Genomic DNA, 17,888 nt, shown 5'->3' on the forward strand with positions numbered 1-17,888 from the left:
AGCACAAAAATCGATCTTTTGAAATCAGTAGCTCTGTCATGTTTCCAAGTGAGACAAGAAGTGGGCCATTTTGGCTTCTTTAAGCTTTCTGATATCCATGTGATTACAGCCTCAGCCTTTACAAGGTTGTGTTGAATGGATCATATGTGACTTAAACAGGCTCAGTTCATTCAGAGAAGCCATGCAAGCAGCCAGAGGAAGACTTGTGTTTGTTTCTGAAGGGCTTGTTAGTGGGCACGGGTGGTCATGTCCTCCAGGTGCTATGCCTTCATATTCGAGCACTTTGGCTGATTGTGTATCATTTCTTGTTCTCGTTTGCCATGGAGCAAAGCAGTTCGATGGTTATAAGGAGTCCCAGAGAGAAGTGGAGGTTATACAAACTGAGTGTCTATGACAAGCTCCCTCTAAGAAAAGAGGGTACAGTGTTGTTCGAAGTCAGAAAACATGCATGCCTCTTGTATACATTGACCTGCTTTCAGATGACTCTCAAATTGTAAAACTCAATAGAAAAAGACAGAGGTGTTTGCTAAAGAATGCTGATGCTTTTTGCCTTGTTGTTGTTGTTGTTGTTGTTGTTTTGGTCCACCTGCCACCCTGATATTGTCTTTCCTGGAATTACTTAGTTTTCTTTTTCATTCACTTACTAATTCACCACCTTTCCCAGGGCTTTGCAAATGGGAAATTCTCTGTCATTCATTGAATGGACAAGTTCATGTCTGAAATGGAAAATGATTATGGCTGTATCTATCCTTAACCTACCACTGACCGTTAGTTTTCTTAACTGTAAAATGGGGATAAACTTCACCTGTCTCTTCTCCCTGATAGACTTGTTATGAGTTTGAAAAGTACCTCAGAGAGCCTTGTAGTTTGTGAAGTGTTGTACAGACATAAAGGCTTATTAAATGGCTTGGAACATTCCATAGAAAGAACCATTGCCAGCCCAGATATTGTTAGAAATGTTCTTAGACATCGACACTCCTAATTTTTCACATGTGCTTTTCAAAAAGCTGTTTTCTCCTGATTGGTGTGGGAGATTATGGGAAATTTTAAATCTTGCAACCTACATACTACTGTTAGCACTTGACTAATTAAGGACATCCTCAGACCAAAATAATCCTTTATGCAATTTCGGTCCCAATGCCTGCACTCTCACAGACCCGATTCGCAAGCCAAGCTGCTTGGCGTGATGCCTGCAAAACTTCTACTGGAGGACTTGGCAGTCTTCTTGGAACTGCGTAGAGCAAAACCTTCTCATCAAATTGTGGATTGGAGATTGTTCTTACTCCACCCACCACCACAGTGTCAAACCAAAGAAACAGAAGCAGGGCCAGTCTCTTAGGCACCTGTTCTGAGGTCAGGCATCCCAGTGGTCACAGGGTATGAAGGCAGCAATCTTTCCGATAGTTCTGGGGACAGGATATTTGGCTAAATATGCCCCATTCTCAGGGCAGGTATAGATTTCACGTGTAAGCCATGTTTTTGTCTTTTGGTGGGGGGGGGGGGGGTCCACTCACTGATATGAATAGGCTTTCCAGAAAGTTTTAAAAAAAGTTTCTGTTTTTTCTTTAGGTATGCTTGTGACATACTCTAAGAATTCAGTGAGTTTCCCTGTTAACTACTCTAGGACAACCATTCTCTCCCTTAAATACCTCAACACTGTCTTTTCCTTCGTTTCTATACAAATGGGCATATTTGTGAAACAGAAACTGAAACATTGGGGGGAAAATCCCCTCAATTTCACAAATTAATTCCTTTTTTGGCAACAAACAAGTACTAGCACTGCCTGGTTCTTCTATCTTAGAGAAAGTTTTAGTTGTATTTTTGAAAGATTTTCTACTCTGCAGACAGTAAGGATATAAATGGGTTTAAAGGACCTTAATTACTGGAAAGTCTGGTCTAAAGAGAATGAATCAGCTGTTGCATCTGAGTTTGTTTCCCACCTGTCAACAAAAAATGCCATTCTTAATCCCCTTCAGAATTGGATTAACTTTAAAAAATAAGTCTTCTGGGTTCCTAAAGTTTATACTCAAGTTGGATCATACAGTGCGCTGAAAGGAAGTAAAGAAAGATGTGAATTTTTCTGCTTTTAATTTTCCATCGGGCTTTTGTGGAAGTCGGTAGAAAAGGGACTTAAACCAACTTCTAGCAAGAGGGCAGCCGCAGCTAAACATGTCCCAAGTGTTTCCATTTCCCCATTGTCCCATTATTTCACCGGGGGGGGGGGGAGGCAGGGGGCGGCAGTGGGGAGGGGAAGAAATCTGTAGCACTGGTTGTGCATGACTTTCCATGGAGCAAAAAAATTTGCGATACAAGTTTTCAGCCCTTTTATCTGAGATGGTGGCTCACGTTAAAGTTTGAATATTCAGACATTCCTCAGCTTTGATATTCGAACCCTCAGGTCCTTCAGTGCTCATTGTTTTTCCTGTTCAAAGTCCTAGTCTATGAATTTGGAGTATGACCCTGCCATTTCATTGTTTGCTCCCCCCTGCACCTCAGCTGTATGAAAACACGTGCTTAAGAACTTTGACATCAGACTGAACTTATTCAAATCCTGATTGCACCATTAGTAGCTGTGATTTATACCAGGCCAATTAGAATGGTCCTCATGGAATCCTACTTTTCTCACCTGCATACTGGAGATACCAGTATGCAGTATACCAGTATAGACATTCAGAACTAAACTGGTATATGCACATTATGTATATATACATAAGTGACCTGCAGGAGGGACTGGGCACAGCACTGGTGATCCACAGATGGTACATTTGGTGTTATCTATCTTTGGTCATAATCAGATGCCTTTACTGAGAACTGAATTGCTCTATAGGAAAATGGTTTTGTCCCTAAAAAGTAGTTGGGCAGAACGTGAAATATTTACGTGTATGTAGATGACATCCTCCATCTACTCATCATGCACTATACATACAGACATACGTATGTGTGTGTGTGTGTGTGTGTGTGTGTGTATGTCATTGTATATGTGTCTTATTAGATATTTCGTACTTTCATGTTCAGACCTTTTCTTGGGTCGGCCTTGGCCAGATTTTTCTCCAAAATAAATATAAGATGTCCCAGACCCTGTCAGGCCTTAAACCAAACTCAAGGTTAATAATCCAGCATGAGAAACCCCTAACTTTGAATAGGATTTCTTAGGACAGGGACGCCTGGGTGGCTCAGCAGTTGAGCGTTTGTCTTTGGCCCAGGCCGTGATCCCGGAGTCCTGGGATAGAGTCCCGCTTCGGGTTCCCTGCGTGGAGCCTGCTTCTCCCTTTGCCTGTGTCTCTCATGAATAAATAAAATAAAAATGTTAAAAAAAAAAAAAAAAAAAAAAGGATTTCTTAGGACAGGTTTAACCAGAGGCCAAAGATCAGAGTCTGAATTTATGTGGCTTCTGAAAAGTAGATATTTTTTTCCCTCTTTAAATGTGGCCTATCTTATTGGAATGGCCAGATTTGAAGATTTTCAGTACCTGAATGATTCTGAGGAGGATGAATCTTTAAATGCTCCTCGGTTTTTGACTGTAAGGGTTTTCAGCTCAAATTACCTCAGGGGCCCTCCCGGTGGTGTGTGTCATGTCTCGATAGAGTGGAGCCGGAGACTCTTTCTCTAGGAGTGTGACATCCCCACGCAGAGCCCATGCACACTAAAATTTAATGTCACACCTAATACGCTGTCCAGAACGACTTACTAGTTTTTGAGCACAACATCCAGATCCCATCACAGAAATTTAACCATAAATCCTGACTTCACCCGTAAGTATTTTCTTCCCAGGGGACAAAGCCTATTTATTCAAAGGGCCACCCCTACAGCTTGAAGCTGGACTGCCACCTCCGCCCTCAAACACCAAGGGACGGGACCCCTCACCCAGGGCCAAAGCGAGTGACCGAAAAGGACAACTGTTTAGGGCCTTTGGCAACATGGAAGGCAGGGCCCGTTCTCCTCCTTGCAACAACTGTTTCAACAGCTGCTTTTTTCTCTCTCCCCCGCTCCCTCCTGAAAATCCCTGTCTCTCAGGTTTTTGAGTCATGATGCAAGAATCTGGGACTGAGACAAAAAGTAACGGTTCAGCCATCCAGAACGGGTCGAGCGGCGGCAACCACTTGCTCCCGTGCGCCAGCCTTCGCGAAGGCCGGTCCAACGGGGAGACACCGGCCGCGGACGCGGGGGCCGCCGAGCTCGCGCACGTGCAGCAGCAGCAGCAGCAGCAGGTACTGTGCCCGCGGGTGCTGGGGGAGGCCGAGGGGGGCGCCGGACCCTCCCCCACCGCCCTGCGAGTGTCTGGGCTCACCTGGCAGGCCGGCCCGGTGGTTGGCTTCAGAGACTAGTCCTCAAGCCCTTAGGGCTGGACAGTCCTAGAAGCCCCCTCCCACAACCCCCACTTTGGGGGGCAGTTGGTAAAGATGCGACTGAGTGCGCCCCTGGGCACCCGTCCCGGGCCCCCACCGCGGCAGGCTGAAGCTGAACTCTTTGGAATAAAATGAATCTTTGGGGAAATGGCTCCCGATGCTTGAATCACAAAGTAATGATAATACACAGGCTTGTGGAGCCTTGGGAAGAAAGATCTACAATAAGGGGTAAGGGATAAAAGGAATACGGGATGGAAGAGGGAGTAGTAGATGATTCAGGGGAATAGAAACAGGCAGGAATGGGTACATAGCACGCAAGCAATAGCAGCACACGGGGCTAAGTGTAAGAAATGGCCTCCCCACCTGCTACCTGTAGGAACTTAGGAGTGTGGGCCACTGACCAATGTGCCTGATATACATATGGCAGCTGGTGTGCAGCCAGATCCTCTTAATGTTTTAAATGAGCTATTATTGGTGGCTCCCCCAAATGCCTATAAACTGGGGCATATTCATTCTCCTTACATTCTCTGTAGGCATGTCAGTGGGTGCCTGTGAGTGACTGATCAAATGTTTCCAAATGGTAAAGGTGACCCAGAAAATGGTGTTGTGTGGGCCCAAGTGTTGAGGGAAATTCAAATAAGTAAATAGGATCTGCTTGAAGACAGCACTGTTTTTCCAGCCTCTCTTAGAATCAGGAAATATGATTTATTTCTGTTAATGATAATGGTTTTTGTTCTATTTTGGTCTTTGATTTGTTTACTCGATATACATAGTTATGGCACCATTGCAGAAAGGTGAAAAACGAAGGAGGGATCTTCTGGCCTTTCTGGAAGAAACAAATCGCTGGGGGAGGAGGAAAGAGGAAGGCAAACCTTTTCTCAAACCATTTTCTTGGAATCCGTATCAGAGAAGTAAAGGGAATCCCTTTCTGTAGGAGGGTTATAACCTTTGACACACTCTGAGCATGTTTTATATTCTTCTTGCTAAGAAGTTTTTAAGATACGAAAAATGGTTTGCATTGCTAGTCCCTTAGAAGTTAGTGGAACCTATTGGGGTGAAGCTTCAACAGAGAGAAAGCAAAAAAAACTAGCAGACATCTCCTCAGGTCTTACTGCATAGGGCTTCATCCCAGTGGCGTGGTGTCTCTCACTGGCCACCCTGACCCTTTTGTGCCTGCACCTTGGATGTCATGTCAGCTGGAATTTATGACATATGTTGTGTGGAAGGCTGTGCACTTAAGTGAGTTGCAAATGGCCGAATTCTAACCACTAAGGTGTTCAAGCAAAACATACTCTACATGGTAGAAAGGTAGCCATGGATGTGCATGTATCGTTCATGTGGTGTTCCCAGATATTTATGGTTATATTGAGAACGAGCAATTGGTATTTTGGAGTGCTGTGTTCTGTGTCCTTACCCTATAGAGCCAGAGCAACTGGTTCTTTATGGAGTGGTTGAGTTGGTGCTCTTGACCTCTATAGGGTGTGAATCCCACATACTTAGGGTGCATTATTAAATAAATGGGTGTGTTAATTAAATAAATGGGAAACTTGCTATTTTGAAGTCGTAAGTCAGCCAAAATCTTCACATATATATCATCAACACACACTCCTCTATGCGAATCACAGCAGCAATGCATTGGCCTCATAGAAGTCAGTTAGGAAAGTGTATTTTAACAGCATCTTCTTAAAAAGCATCAGTAACAAAATTAGTTATCTACACCTCCCCTATTTATCTTGGCTCTGACCACTTTGGAAAATATGCTGTTATGTGTTATGGATGTCAGTACCTTCTGATTGTACTTCGAAACTCTTTTTAAATACTTTTTATAATAATTTTATTTTTATTTGCTGTTGATGTGATTTAGGAAGAGAGAGAGAAGTTGGATTTATCATTGTGGCTAAAACCCCACATATTGTGGTTGGCAGGCCTTTTCCGTCTTTTAAAATAAAACACTGACAGCTGTTTGCCCCTCTAAGTGTATGATGAGGCTCTTCACAGGTTGTTGGAGGACAAGAAAATCTGTAGATGAATTGAGGAAAAAAAAAAAAAACCCTAAAGTATTGAAAAAGTTTTGTGGGACCAGAGTGATCATAGTTTTTTTTTTCCAGGCTGAAAACTGCTACAATTAAGCACTTTGGAGAAATGTGAGGGTCAATGTGATGGACTTGAGTTGTTTTCATCATTTTTATTCTACAGGTTTTTACTTGAAGTGAGAATACCAGCAGTGAGAAAATCACAGCCATGCTGAATTCATTACTGCGGTAGTCACACAAAACCACGGATAAAATTTCAATAACTGCAGGCCACAGTTGAGTAAACAGTTGCACTGAAATTTAATTCCTGTTGACTTTTCCCCCATTCCTCGCCAGGGGCACATTCTGATTCTGTAGTACAAAGACAACAGGGGTTACAGCTTTGATTAATGTAGGACAGTGGAAGAGAATTAGAACTGTAAAATATGTTAGAAGTCCATGGAACAAAAAGATGTGGCTTAAAAGGGCTTGGTATAAAAATGAGTTAATTATGCTGTGTGTAACACTGAATGTTAGAGGATTTTCCAGTTGCACCAGTGTGATCGTTGATGATATAGGGAGAATTTTTGCCTAGTGCCAGGACTTTAAATAAATGCAAGCCTTTCCATGTTTGATTCTTATTACCAAAGATAATTACAAATGATAGCAAGTGCCCTTTCAGAATGGAGAGCTTTCACAAAGATTAGCTGTGGAATGAGTGACTTCTGTGCTAGGATTGGTCTATAGGTTGGCTAAATTAGGTCTAAGAAGAATTGTTAAAAAGGAAAAAAGAGAATTACATAGGTGGCAACCTAGAAGAGTAGAGGGAGTCTGGCTTTTCCATCTTCTCTTGAAAAATCAGAAGATCTGGTGACCCTAGACCAATGTTCCTACAAGGGCAACAGTTGTTAGGGGATGAATTGTTCCTGAAGTCAGGGGCCCTGCAGCTCTCCAGTCTGCCCTAGCTCCCACCCAGCAGCATCGCTCATTTGTGGCCCTCTAGGCAGGGGGGTTGGTAGTTCTGCAAGATGCCATCATCACTCAGAAACCATCACCCAGGCAGAGGTGCTGCCAGTAGCTGGAAGAGCCCGCCAACACACTCCCCAACTGTCTTCCTTCCTCAAAACGAAATGTATTATCTCTGTAATGTTTCAACTCTACTTCTATCTGGGCCATGAGACTATTATAACAATAGTTTTCTAATAATATAATTTGATAGAGTTTCTGAACATTTCTTTTAGCCACTGGGTAATTCTTTACCCGATACCATAACTGCTTTTTATTTCCTATTATGCCTGCCCCATTTCTGGGTCTGTAAAAGTTCTGTATTGGATATGCACTACTCCATTATGAAACTCAGCAACAAATACTATTACCAATTACTGAAGTTTTTTTCCTAAAGAAAGGATTTTAAAATGTCCAGAGCAATTTCATAAACTGTGTGGATTAATGCATTTTAAAAGTCTTGAATTTTAGAAAGCAGAATTTTATTTCCATATTGCTGCAAATGAGAGCTTTTTCAGATAAGCATATTACATAGAGCATAATGTTTAGAAGTTTCTCCATATACAGCATATGCTGTCAGGTCAATTAACAGAATGCATACTAGAAAATGTTTATTCAATAAAAATGAATAGCTGTTAAATAAAACAGCTATTTCTTAACAACATTCCATTTAATGATGGGGCTTTTTTTTTGGGTACCACCTGGCAGTTTTATTGTCTGCAAATCAGTATAGAGAGAGCTTTGGTTGCTGTGGTTTTGAGGTGTGGCTATTGTTTTATATGAGGAGGGCAGTTTAGAGGTAGTCTGTGAGAAAGACACTTAAGAAAAAAAGGTACACTATGGGATTTGACTATGGATTATTTAGAGAGTGTGGATAAGTGAGGTGTTTGTTTCATTCATAAACAGTAGTTCCTTAACATTTGGTTTAAGATGTTGGACCTTTTGGCCAAAAAAGCTATATACCCACCATCAACACATGTAGATATACATGTTTCCCATTAATAATGTAAAAGAAAGAGAGAACACATTGAATGAATCCTGAGGAGTTAAGAGAAGTTGGAACAGGTAGCTTCGAAAACATCATGAAAGGGAAGAAGAGGGATTCGTGGGGTTGCATTTTGCCAATGAGCTATTGAAGGAGGTGAGAGATGAGTCACTGCACAGGACCGGGGGAAGCTTAGAGAGACCAGAGGAATGCGAGGGGGGCTCAAGAGGAAAATCTGGCTGTGTATGTTCACAGAGGATGTAGACAATACACTATCAGAGGGGCCTAGGAGAATCTCGAGTCTCTATCCTGGGGTCCTTTGAATGTGAGCGACCAAATGATAACGACAAGAGTGTGAACATGTTAGCACAAACCAGTACACGGAAATTAAAGATTCTTCTTTTCATTTTCAAAATGGCAGAATGAATTTCCCCATTCGGTTCATGGTACCAAAATGACTAGTGGATATCGAGTGGAAGAGGGGGGTTGTCATGCCAACATTTCCAGCTTGAAGTGCCCCGTTGATACATAACGCCTGGAAGAAATTGCTGCATGTGTTTGGATGGGCAGTAAACTCGGATGAAACAAACCATCCCCGTATGCCTCTCATCTTACTCCTGTTCCTTTGTGGGAACTGTGTTACCATTATCATGGCCATCCTTTGCCTTGTTCCGTGCTCTACAGAGGGGAACCCAAGTGGTTTGGTGTAGATTAGTACAAAGACCAGGTAGCAGTGGCTAGTTCGGCCTTACCATTCTTCTCCTTACCAAGGGTTGCTTTATTAACTTTTAGGAGTACCCTCAAGTGACCTTTTGCCTTGTAGCTACCGGGGACCATCTCTGAAAGGAAAGTCTTTTGATGCCATTGGAAGGGAAAAGATAACACCTCTGTGTCCAATATGGGAAGCTTCTGGAAGGCAGCATAGAAGAAGATCTTATTAATGTTTATTGAGTTCCCTCATTGAGGCAGGCACTGTGGAAGGGGCTAGAAACTCCATTCACTGGTGGGCGAAAACTCCAACCATAATTATAAAGGACCCACTCTACCAAGATATGTTCCTTTTGAACACAAGGTAGAGTTCAAATATAGAAAATACTCATGATCAAGAATATGTAGGGAGTCAGTGCCACCAAAATATTAGCAAAGACCATACAAACAAATGGAGATAAAAGTGAGACAGGAATTCAGATGATTGTGACAAATAAGGAAAAGCCACAACAGTAACAGACTCCCACTTTTTTCTCAGTGCCTTTCGTGGCTATTTCTGGAAAAGGCATACTTCACCCTGAATGCTAAAGTTAGTTCTTTACTCTGAGTTTGAGCCTCCCTCTCATCAAACTATTATTGTCAGAGATTGAGGGAACTTGTGATGAGAACCTTTTATGAAGTCCTTCCAAGTTTTGATTACTCAACAGTTGTGTGTCATCAATTTGTTGGTTGAAAGTTAAGATGGCATGAGAAATGACAGCAAAAAAAAGAGCCATGTACATAGAAACCAAGAAGCCACATTTCACCATGAGTGAAGTATACCCTCAACTTTAAGCAAAAGCATCCCTACTTTGAGAAGGTAATTTTAAACCCTGACCCGTGAGCTGGTAGTAATAGTAGTAGTAGTAGTAGTAGTAGTAGTAGTAGTAGTAGTAGTAATATTAATAATAATAAATTTTCTCTCTCTCTCTCTCTCCTCATTAGAAATCTCTTTTGGGCTTTCAGGAAGTATGACTTTAATGGTAATTTGTTGACAGATCAGCTTCAGTGATTGCAGAGAGTTTGTTTTGCAAAACTGGCAGGCTCCTATCTGTTCTCTGAAGGCAAGGAACCTACTTTGCTGTTTTGCAACTGCTTGCGTTTATTGACAAGTGGTGCTGAGCACGCAGAATTGGTATGTTTGTGTAATGTGAACCTATAGCTTGAATGATGGCGTCGAGTGTACTTTTAGGTAGTGCATAGATTACTTGATAAAAAGGGTTACAAGGTGACTGCTTTTATGACAAAGTAGAATGGCAATATAAATGCAAGTGGTAGATGGAGCAACAAAAGGGAAGTTTATATAGGGAATTGAACTCCGCATTAGAAAGTTTCTTTTCATCACTTGGTCTTTGAACTCAAATCTATTGTAATTATGAAGTGTTACTTGTAACATTCCAGAGGCCCTTTGCTAAATACTGTGTTTGATTTGGTTCAGAGAAATACAACCATGTTTTTTCTTTCTTTTTTCTCGCACAAGAAAATAAGGTGAAGAGAGTTTCACATACTGGCCTGGCCTCAGCTTTGTTCCAAGTGAGCCAATATATGTGCTACACTGGAAAGTATGTATTAGCTTTGTTTCTTCACCTTGGAGTTCTTGAAATTCATTTATTCATTTGTTGCATATTCCTTCCTGTAACTAATATGTGCTGTGGTGTGGTCCTGTGTGTAAGGAAATGCACATAGTAGGGTAATTTGGAGTTTGACTAGAGCCTGAAGAGCAAGGATGGGAGTGGTGGGAAGGTGGTTCAAAGGTTACCTGGGTTCAGCTTGTTGGAGGCTCAGGTTCTTAAGCCAGGGGAGGTTTCTAGGCAGAGAAGAAAGGCCATTCAGGAGGAAGAGTACTAAAGGTAAGTTAGAAGGTTGGACCTGGCCTGGCCTGGAAGGAAAGAGAACTTTGAGAGATTAATAGCAGCGCCAAGGCTCTTGCAGTTGGTCCTGAATTTAGTAATGGGGCACTAACTCTCATTTACTGAGGGCTTGCTTTTGTTAACCAGCCCCCCTCCCCAGCCCCCCTCCCTACGTGCTGTCTGCATTTCTCCTCCTGCATTTGAATACCTTGATCAACTGTATGACCCACATGGGCTGAGATGGCCTTTTCTCACTCCCCAATATTCCCCAGCACACAGCACAGCACCTGACCTAGAGAAGTTCTTTAACAGACTGTGAATGAATGAATTAGGAAGAGAAAGAAAAGGCCATGGTCACAAAAGAGTGGTGAGGGGAGATTCGGAAAATCAGCAGGGCCTTTTGAAGTAGGAGATATGAAAACATCAAGGAGTGGGAGTTATATAGGATGATGAGTCAGCATTTCCCATCTGAGTGACTGGCAAAATGGCAGCACCATGGAACAGAAGGGAAGGGCATCAGGAGAACTCAGGATCCTTCCTTACCTATCACGGGTCGGTTATTGTGCTGTGATAAAGCACATACATAACTTGTAAAAAAGGAGCAGACTTATGCTGGAAAAGTCCTTTTTCTTTTTTTTTTTAAAGGCTGTTTAAAAAACGACATCCTCTTACATCACAAAAACTCAACTCTCTTGATTGTATATATTTATTCAGATTAAAATTATCAAGTATTTTCCCTTTAGCCTTTGCCAGTTACTAATGAGTATATCTTCCAAAAGTCACATGGGAAATGCTGATAAACTGCCTTGTGTTCCTATTGATCACGGAATGGACTTAATCTCTTTTAGAGAACAAAACTACTAAGTTAGATCTTTGATAAAGTCTGTTTCATATTGACACAAGCTTCTTAGAATGAATTTGTTTTTTAGGGTGAAAGGGGGTACGTGTTGTGTTTCTTTTGTTGGAAAAATACAATGTGTAATTATTAAACAGTGGTGCTATTGGCATACTCATTGACGAGGTATAGATTAAACTGCTTAGGGATGTCAAGGCCTTGTTTGTGTGCTTAGGTTGAGCCCTGCACAAAGGAGGATGGAAGGAAGGCAGCTCTGTTCTCTTTAATCCTCCAGAGGACCTTTTCCAGTATCTTCTGCATGAGAGGGGTAGGATTTTTTTTAATTAGTCACCCCAACATTCTCCTTGGATTAACTCTTTCCTCCCTATTTTTAGACTGCTCCTTTTTGACTATACTCCAAATAAAATCACCTTCCTGACGCAGATTCATCTTCAACAAAGTTTCCAAAAGTAGACCATTTGTTACACAATTTGTCATCCACACAGCCACAAGGAATTGTCAGTATCCCAGTCACTTGTCAATAGAGGCAGAGTGTCAGCTGATCCGAAATCCGTGTTTTTATCACTGTACCTTCTCTCATCCTGAACTCCCCTGTCTCCACATTGAAGGGAAGGTGACATGATGTCTTCTTAGTCATTCAAATCCAATAACTTTTAATCTGAAGGTTAAGTAGTGAGATATAAACTAAGAGATGATAATATCAATTTTATGTTCACTGAAGGGCACAATATACCTCTTTCTAGTAGAGGGAAAATTGTGCGTAAAATGTCTTTTGCTTTTCAACAGCAGAGCCATGTGTCTCAGAGCCAAAGGAAGAAAGAGTTTTGGAAAAATTTAATAAAATAATATGTAACATCCTAAGACAGGGCAAAAGTGGCCTTTCATTATTATAATTATTAAGTATTAATTTTTTTAAGGTTGCATAGTAAGACAGTTCCATTTTTATAGCCTCTTGTATTGACTCTTGTTATCCTCCCTATAAACTCAACAACCTTTTACAAGGTTAAAGACTGGGAGAGAATGACATAATGCTCATTCTTTCCTATTTTTGATCCTAATGTATATGATAAATAATGCTGTGATAATATTGCTTACCTTGCCTCATTTTTTTCGTCCTACTCATGATATTTCCATTTCAACTCAATAGGCATTCAACATCCAAAAGTAGTAAGTGAAAATGTCTTTACAAGCATTTTTATTATGATACTCTCTGATTGTCTCATTGGTTATACACTTGTCTTATCAACTCAAAGTTTGTGATGTGTATACCGTGTGCATTTATGTAAAGATGTCATTAATGTGTTTACAGAGCGAAAAGCATCATGCAGAAGCTGAGTATGTGATATTCACAATTAAATTGTCACAATTGTTTTCCAGAAATATTTTAGACTTGTCTCAGCCATTTGTTTGGTACCTTGACGGAGTGGGTTCCAGGTACAAAGCACTGTGTTAAATCTACAGACTATACTAGGGATTGGTGAACTAAGGCAGAGGGTCTATCTGGCTAAATCTGGCCTGCCACCTATTTTTTTTTTTTAAGATTTTATTTATTTATTCATGAGAAACAGAGAGAGATGCAGAGACACAGGCAGAGGGAGAAGCAGGCTCCATGCAGGGAGCCCAACGTGGGACTCGATCCTGGGTCTCCAGGATCCTGCCCTGGACCGAAGGTGGCATTAAACCACTGAGCCACCCAGGCTGCCCAGCCACCTATTTTTTTTAAAGAAAGGTTTTATTGACACTTATTGAGCACTGTGGTATTTTGTCCCTTTGCAACGTGTTATCTTACTTCATTCTCATAATGACCTGACGAGGTGGATATAATCATTTAAGGAACTCACGTAAAAAGAAAGAGCCAGAAAGAGTTAAAAGCAGGGGTTGGGGGAAGACTTGGCAGCATCTGAGTTCCTCGATCCACTTGTTCTTGCCATTTGGTTGCTTACCTTTTTTGTGATGTGTGTGTTCAATCTTTCCTTGAATTCTGTGAGTCAATAGATTGCTTTCTTGAACTGGGGGGGAAAAAGGTTTTATTGAAACACCACCATTCCCTCTATTTGCTGTTGTCTGTGCCTGCTTTTCTCCTACTACAACAGAGGTTAGAATGTATAGCTCACAAAACCTAAAATACTTCTCACCTGGTCCTTTACAGACAAATTTTGTTGACCCCTGAATCAGTAAACGGCAGATGTAGCAAGATTTGCCTTCTAGAACTTTGTACTCTTGTTTTATACAAAATGACAAAACTGTGGGATCATTCATCATTTTTTCCCTAAATTCTCCCTCAAGAAATATATATTTATCACAGATTAAGACTTTGACTTGCATTCTCTGGAGTGGTAAAGTCACTGTTGGTTTTTGTCATAACCTGCAGGATTTCTTTCTAATCAGTTAACTGAATGCATTTTATAAATTAAATGTTTTGGTGGTTAGAGAAATAATCAGCCAGCCCACTAAGGAAATGGAGGTTGGACACTGAGTAACTTGAAGAGCGGAAGTTCTTCCCCATGGTTCTTTTACCAAAGAAAATTAACATAAAAACGAGCATATCTTATGTTCGCAGCCCCATGGTTGGCTAGAAGATAGGAAGAAATGCCCTTACACTCTTCCTGAATTCATAAAGCTTATAATCTCATTGTAGTGAACAAAACATAAACATGTGCATTAAATATCAATAAAAATCTCAAAGCAAAATGAAGACAAGCTGTAGAAGAGATGTGTATGACTAATTAACAGATGAATGATTTAAGCAATAAATCTTCAGTAACCCAGAGAGGAAGAGTTTATTTGAGTCTATGTTGGTGGGATATTTCAAGGCCTTAGTATAATTTAGGAAATAATAACTCAGCACACGCACACCAGCTGATTAAATTTAACCCTTTCAATCAGGAGATAGTGGATGAAAGATGTATACTGAGCAGGATGGGTTTGTTTTATGATCTAAGTGCCCAAGAAGTGTATCTTAGCCACTTTGCCATTTTTAAATTTTAGGATAAGCAGGGGGCATTTCCACTGTGGAACTACAGGAGGTATATGATAAGTAGAAGTCTTTTTATGCCGGGCACCAGCATCTGAGTTTATTGGTCTCCAGGAAGTGGTGTGGGGCCTATCTGTTTACACAGACCATTGCCTCAGTTGAGTGCACGATCTCCAGAGATTAGATGGGGACTGACAAGCCTGGTCATTTGGTCGGTGGTGTCCATATTTTACATACCTTTATATTGAGTTTTAGCTAATTCACCCCTATTTGTCATAGAGCTAGAATAACTGAAATCCTAATACCTGATTTGAAAATAATTGTCAAATTTGAAGGTAATTAATTTTTTTCAATCCAGCTATTTATGAACTGTTTCCTGGAAGTGCATGCCCTTTTATTTTCTCCCTTCTGCCTTTCTTTGTTTTCTTGCAAGTTTCTTTGAAACTTGTTACCAGATAACTTATCATGACATCTCACAATTAGTGAAAATCTCTTTAGTCATCCTGGTGGGAGGGTATCTCTGGCACAGGCCAGGTCTTTAACTCCATCATGTGTACATTTTGTAGGTTTATGGTTCCTCTTCTGTGAATCTGGTGACACCCCAGCATCCTTTGCCCTGAGAAGTGTGTGTTTATGTCTATGTTTGTGTCATTTTGCAATGAGTTTTCATGTGCATCATCCCCAACCCCCTACCCCCCAATTAAAACACTATACAGTCCATACTGCATGTTAATTAGATTTGCATGCTGGTTCAGTGTTTTGACAAATGTTCCTAGATTTTTCTGTGTTTAATTAATGTTAAGTATATTAGTAACCTATCTTTAATTTGGAAAAGGTTTCCTCTTCTGGCTCTAAAAGCTTACCAATGTGTCCCTGGAATTAGTTCTTGGATATCTTAAATGTAGCACTATAAATGTCAGCTCCAAAGAAAACTCTAGAAAGTAAGGTCATATAAAGCACTCTGCACGGGTTCGAAGAGCCTTTTTATATTTATTCAAACACAATCACCAGCTCTATACACTCTTGAACTCTTCTAAATAAAGAACCCTATGCTACTTGGAAGATCTTTGACTAAATCAGCAAAGGTTACAATAAATGATGCCTATAACAATGGCACTGCCTTTCGAGGCTGATGGGAGTGTAAGTTTGTGCAGCCCATTCTGGGGACAGTGTGGCATTGGGTGTCAAGAGGCTTAAGACTATTATACCCTTTGATTCAGGGGTACACTTTTACTTAGAGGTTATGGCATTCAGCAGTGGTTCTCAGACTTACTATATGTATTGGAATCATCTGGAGGGCATCGTAAACCATACTGCTAAAGCTACCCCCAGAGTACTTTACTCTGTAGATCTGGGGTAAAGTGCAAGGATTTACATTTCTGATGCTTTTAACTCATTCTCTGCTGCTGGTTGGAGGATCACACTTTGATAACCACTCAAAAAGGCAGAGCACCTAAAAGCATAGTTAATGGAGCCAGCCAGTATCCTTGTCTTGTGGATGTCACCGAGCGCTGTGCCAACAATCATATACAGACGCACTTAGTTGCTTACCCAATGCATACTGTGTCCCCTAGAGACTTATCTCACTGCCGCAGGGCGTAGAAAATGCAGGAGAAACATTTCATTTGAGACATTATGGGATCCTACTGACAAGGGTTCAAAACCCACCTGTGGTACTTACTGAGTGAATAAAGCTAGGTGAGTTTTGCCAGTCTCTTTGAGCTTTAACTTTTTTGGTCTGTAGAATGGGGCAATAGCGATAACTCCTAGAGCAGAATTAGGTGACGAATACATTGAATAGTAGGCCTTAGCACACTAGTGAAACCTTTAATAATAGATTAGTGCTCTCCACACTATTACTCTGTTTGCTCAGCATCTTTTGAAGACAGGGAAAAGGCGGGGCTGAAATTTTAGGGACCCAAAGGCAGAGGCCAAGAGGCAGAGGCCAAGGAACTTGTTTCTCAGGGCTGTTCCAAATAGCATACTCCACCCAATTTATATTCAAATGTGATCACCTTAGAGCAATGTAGAAATTCATGTTAGAGACCGCCAAGGAAAACCCTTATCCATGAATTCCGGGATCCTTGTGTCTTCCCTCATTGAGATAATTAATTGAAATAAGGGCACAGTCCTGTTTGACAATCACACTCTTCATTTAGAAGCTGACCTCTATAGGAAGACTGCAGAGAATCAGTTCTTGTAGGCAATTAGTGCCCCAATTTACCATTTTAGAAAAGAAAACATATATCTTAATAAATACAGAATTTCTCCTCTATACCTACTAGCAACATTACTGAAGGGGCCCCACCACAAATGTTTTAAATTTAGAGGCAGAGCTAAGGACACAGTTTGCCTCCAGAATCTGAATTGAATCAGGGTTTTATTTCAGATAAAATCTTTGGGGCTCATAACTTAAAAAACACAACTTTTACTGGCATTACGCAATTTGCCACGGGTCATTTAGCGAAATGTTTGTATATGTAAGCCCAGGTTCTTTTAAGAAAAAGGAGTGGTGGAGGGCGGGGATTGGATTTTGCTAAAATCCAGGTGGCGTTTCAGTTTATATTTAATTTTAATTGGAAATCAAATACAGGCAAGGGAGAAAAAAACCTACCATGTTTTCTTTACTAAGAGTATCCATTGGGGAGGGGAAGGACACTGCCAGCCAAATTTTAAGAAGCAGCTTTTTTATTGGCATGTCTGTTTTTTTTTTTTTTTTTTTTTTTTTCTGGCTAAATTCTTGTGCCTGCATTTTCTTTTTTAACATCGAAGATTTTACACATGGCAGTGATTTTTATGTGTCAGTGTTCCTTACTGCCCTCCTTCTGTAATTTCTACGGGATTAGTACCTAGAACCAGGATAGCAAATAATTACCTACTACATCTAACCAGTAACTTCCCTGGGCTGTTGTCTGGTGAGCCCCCTTTGTAGGTTCCAATCTGAGGTAGTTATTTGATTCCTGTGGCCCATCCTATTTCTGGAACACTGGGGAAGTTTCTAAAGGATTGAGAGTGGGGTGGGGGGTGAGGGGGAAGCAGATAAAAGTTGACAGAATTTTAGGAGGTCCTCTCATTTGTCTATAGGTGCATTTTGTGAAACTCCCATAAACTAT

The 17,888-nt window shown here is 40.9% G+C and overlaps 1 protein-coding gene across 6 annotated transcripts in view; it reads left to right on the forward strand.

The window, feature by feature from the left end:
- The window catches only part of FOXP1 (forkhead box P1), a 584,602-nt gene that overhangs the window by 348,805 nt on the left and 217,909 nt on the right, over positions 1-17,888 (forward strand). For 4 of the 6 annotated variants that reach the window (XM_038565860.1, XM_038565870.1, XM_038565861.1 and 1 more), the window contains one exon: positions 4,015-4,208. In XM_038565860.1, coding sequence (XP_038421788.1) covers positions 4,026-4,208 — 183 coding nt within the window. In that variant the 5' untranslated portion in view covers positions 4,015-4,025. Of the gene's footprint in view, positions 1-4,014; positions 4,209-17,888 lie in introns of those variants that run through there. The other 2 variants (XM_038565867.1, XM_038565866.1) reach the window with 1 other exon arrangement.

The sequence above is a fragment of the Canis lupus genome, chromosome 20 (genome assembly GCF_011100685.1).
Source record: "Canis lupus familiaris isolate Mischka breed German Shepherd chromosome 20, alternate assembly UU_Cfam_GSD_1.0, whole genome shotgun sequence".
Lineage (NCBI taxonomy): Eukaryota > Metazoa > Chordata > Mammalia > Carnivora > Canidae > Canis > Canis lupus.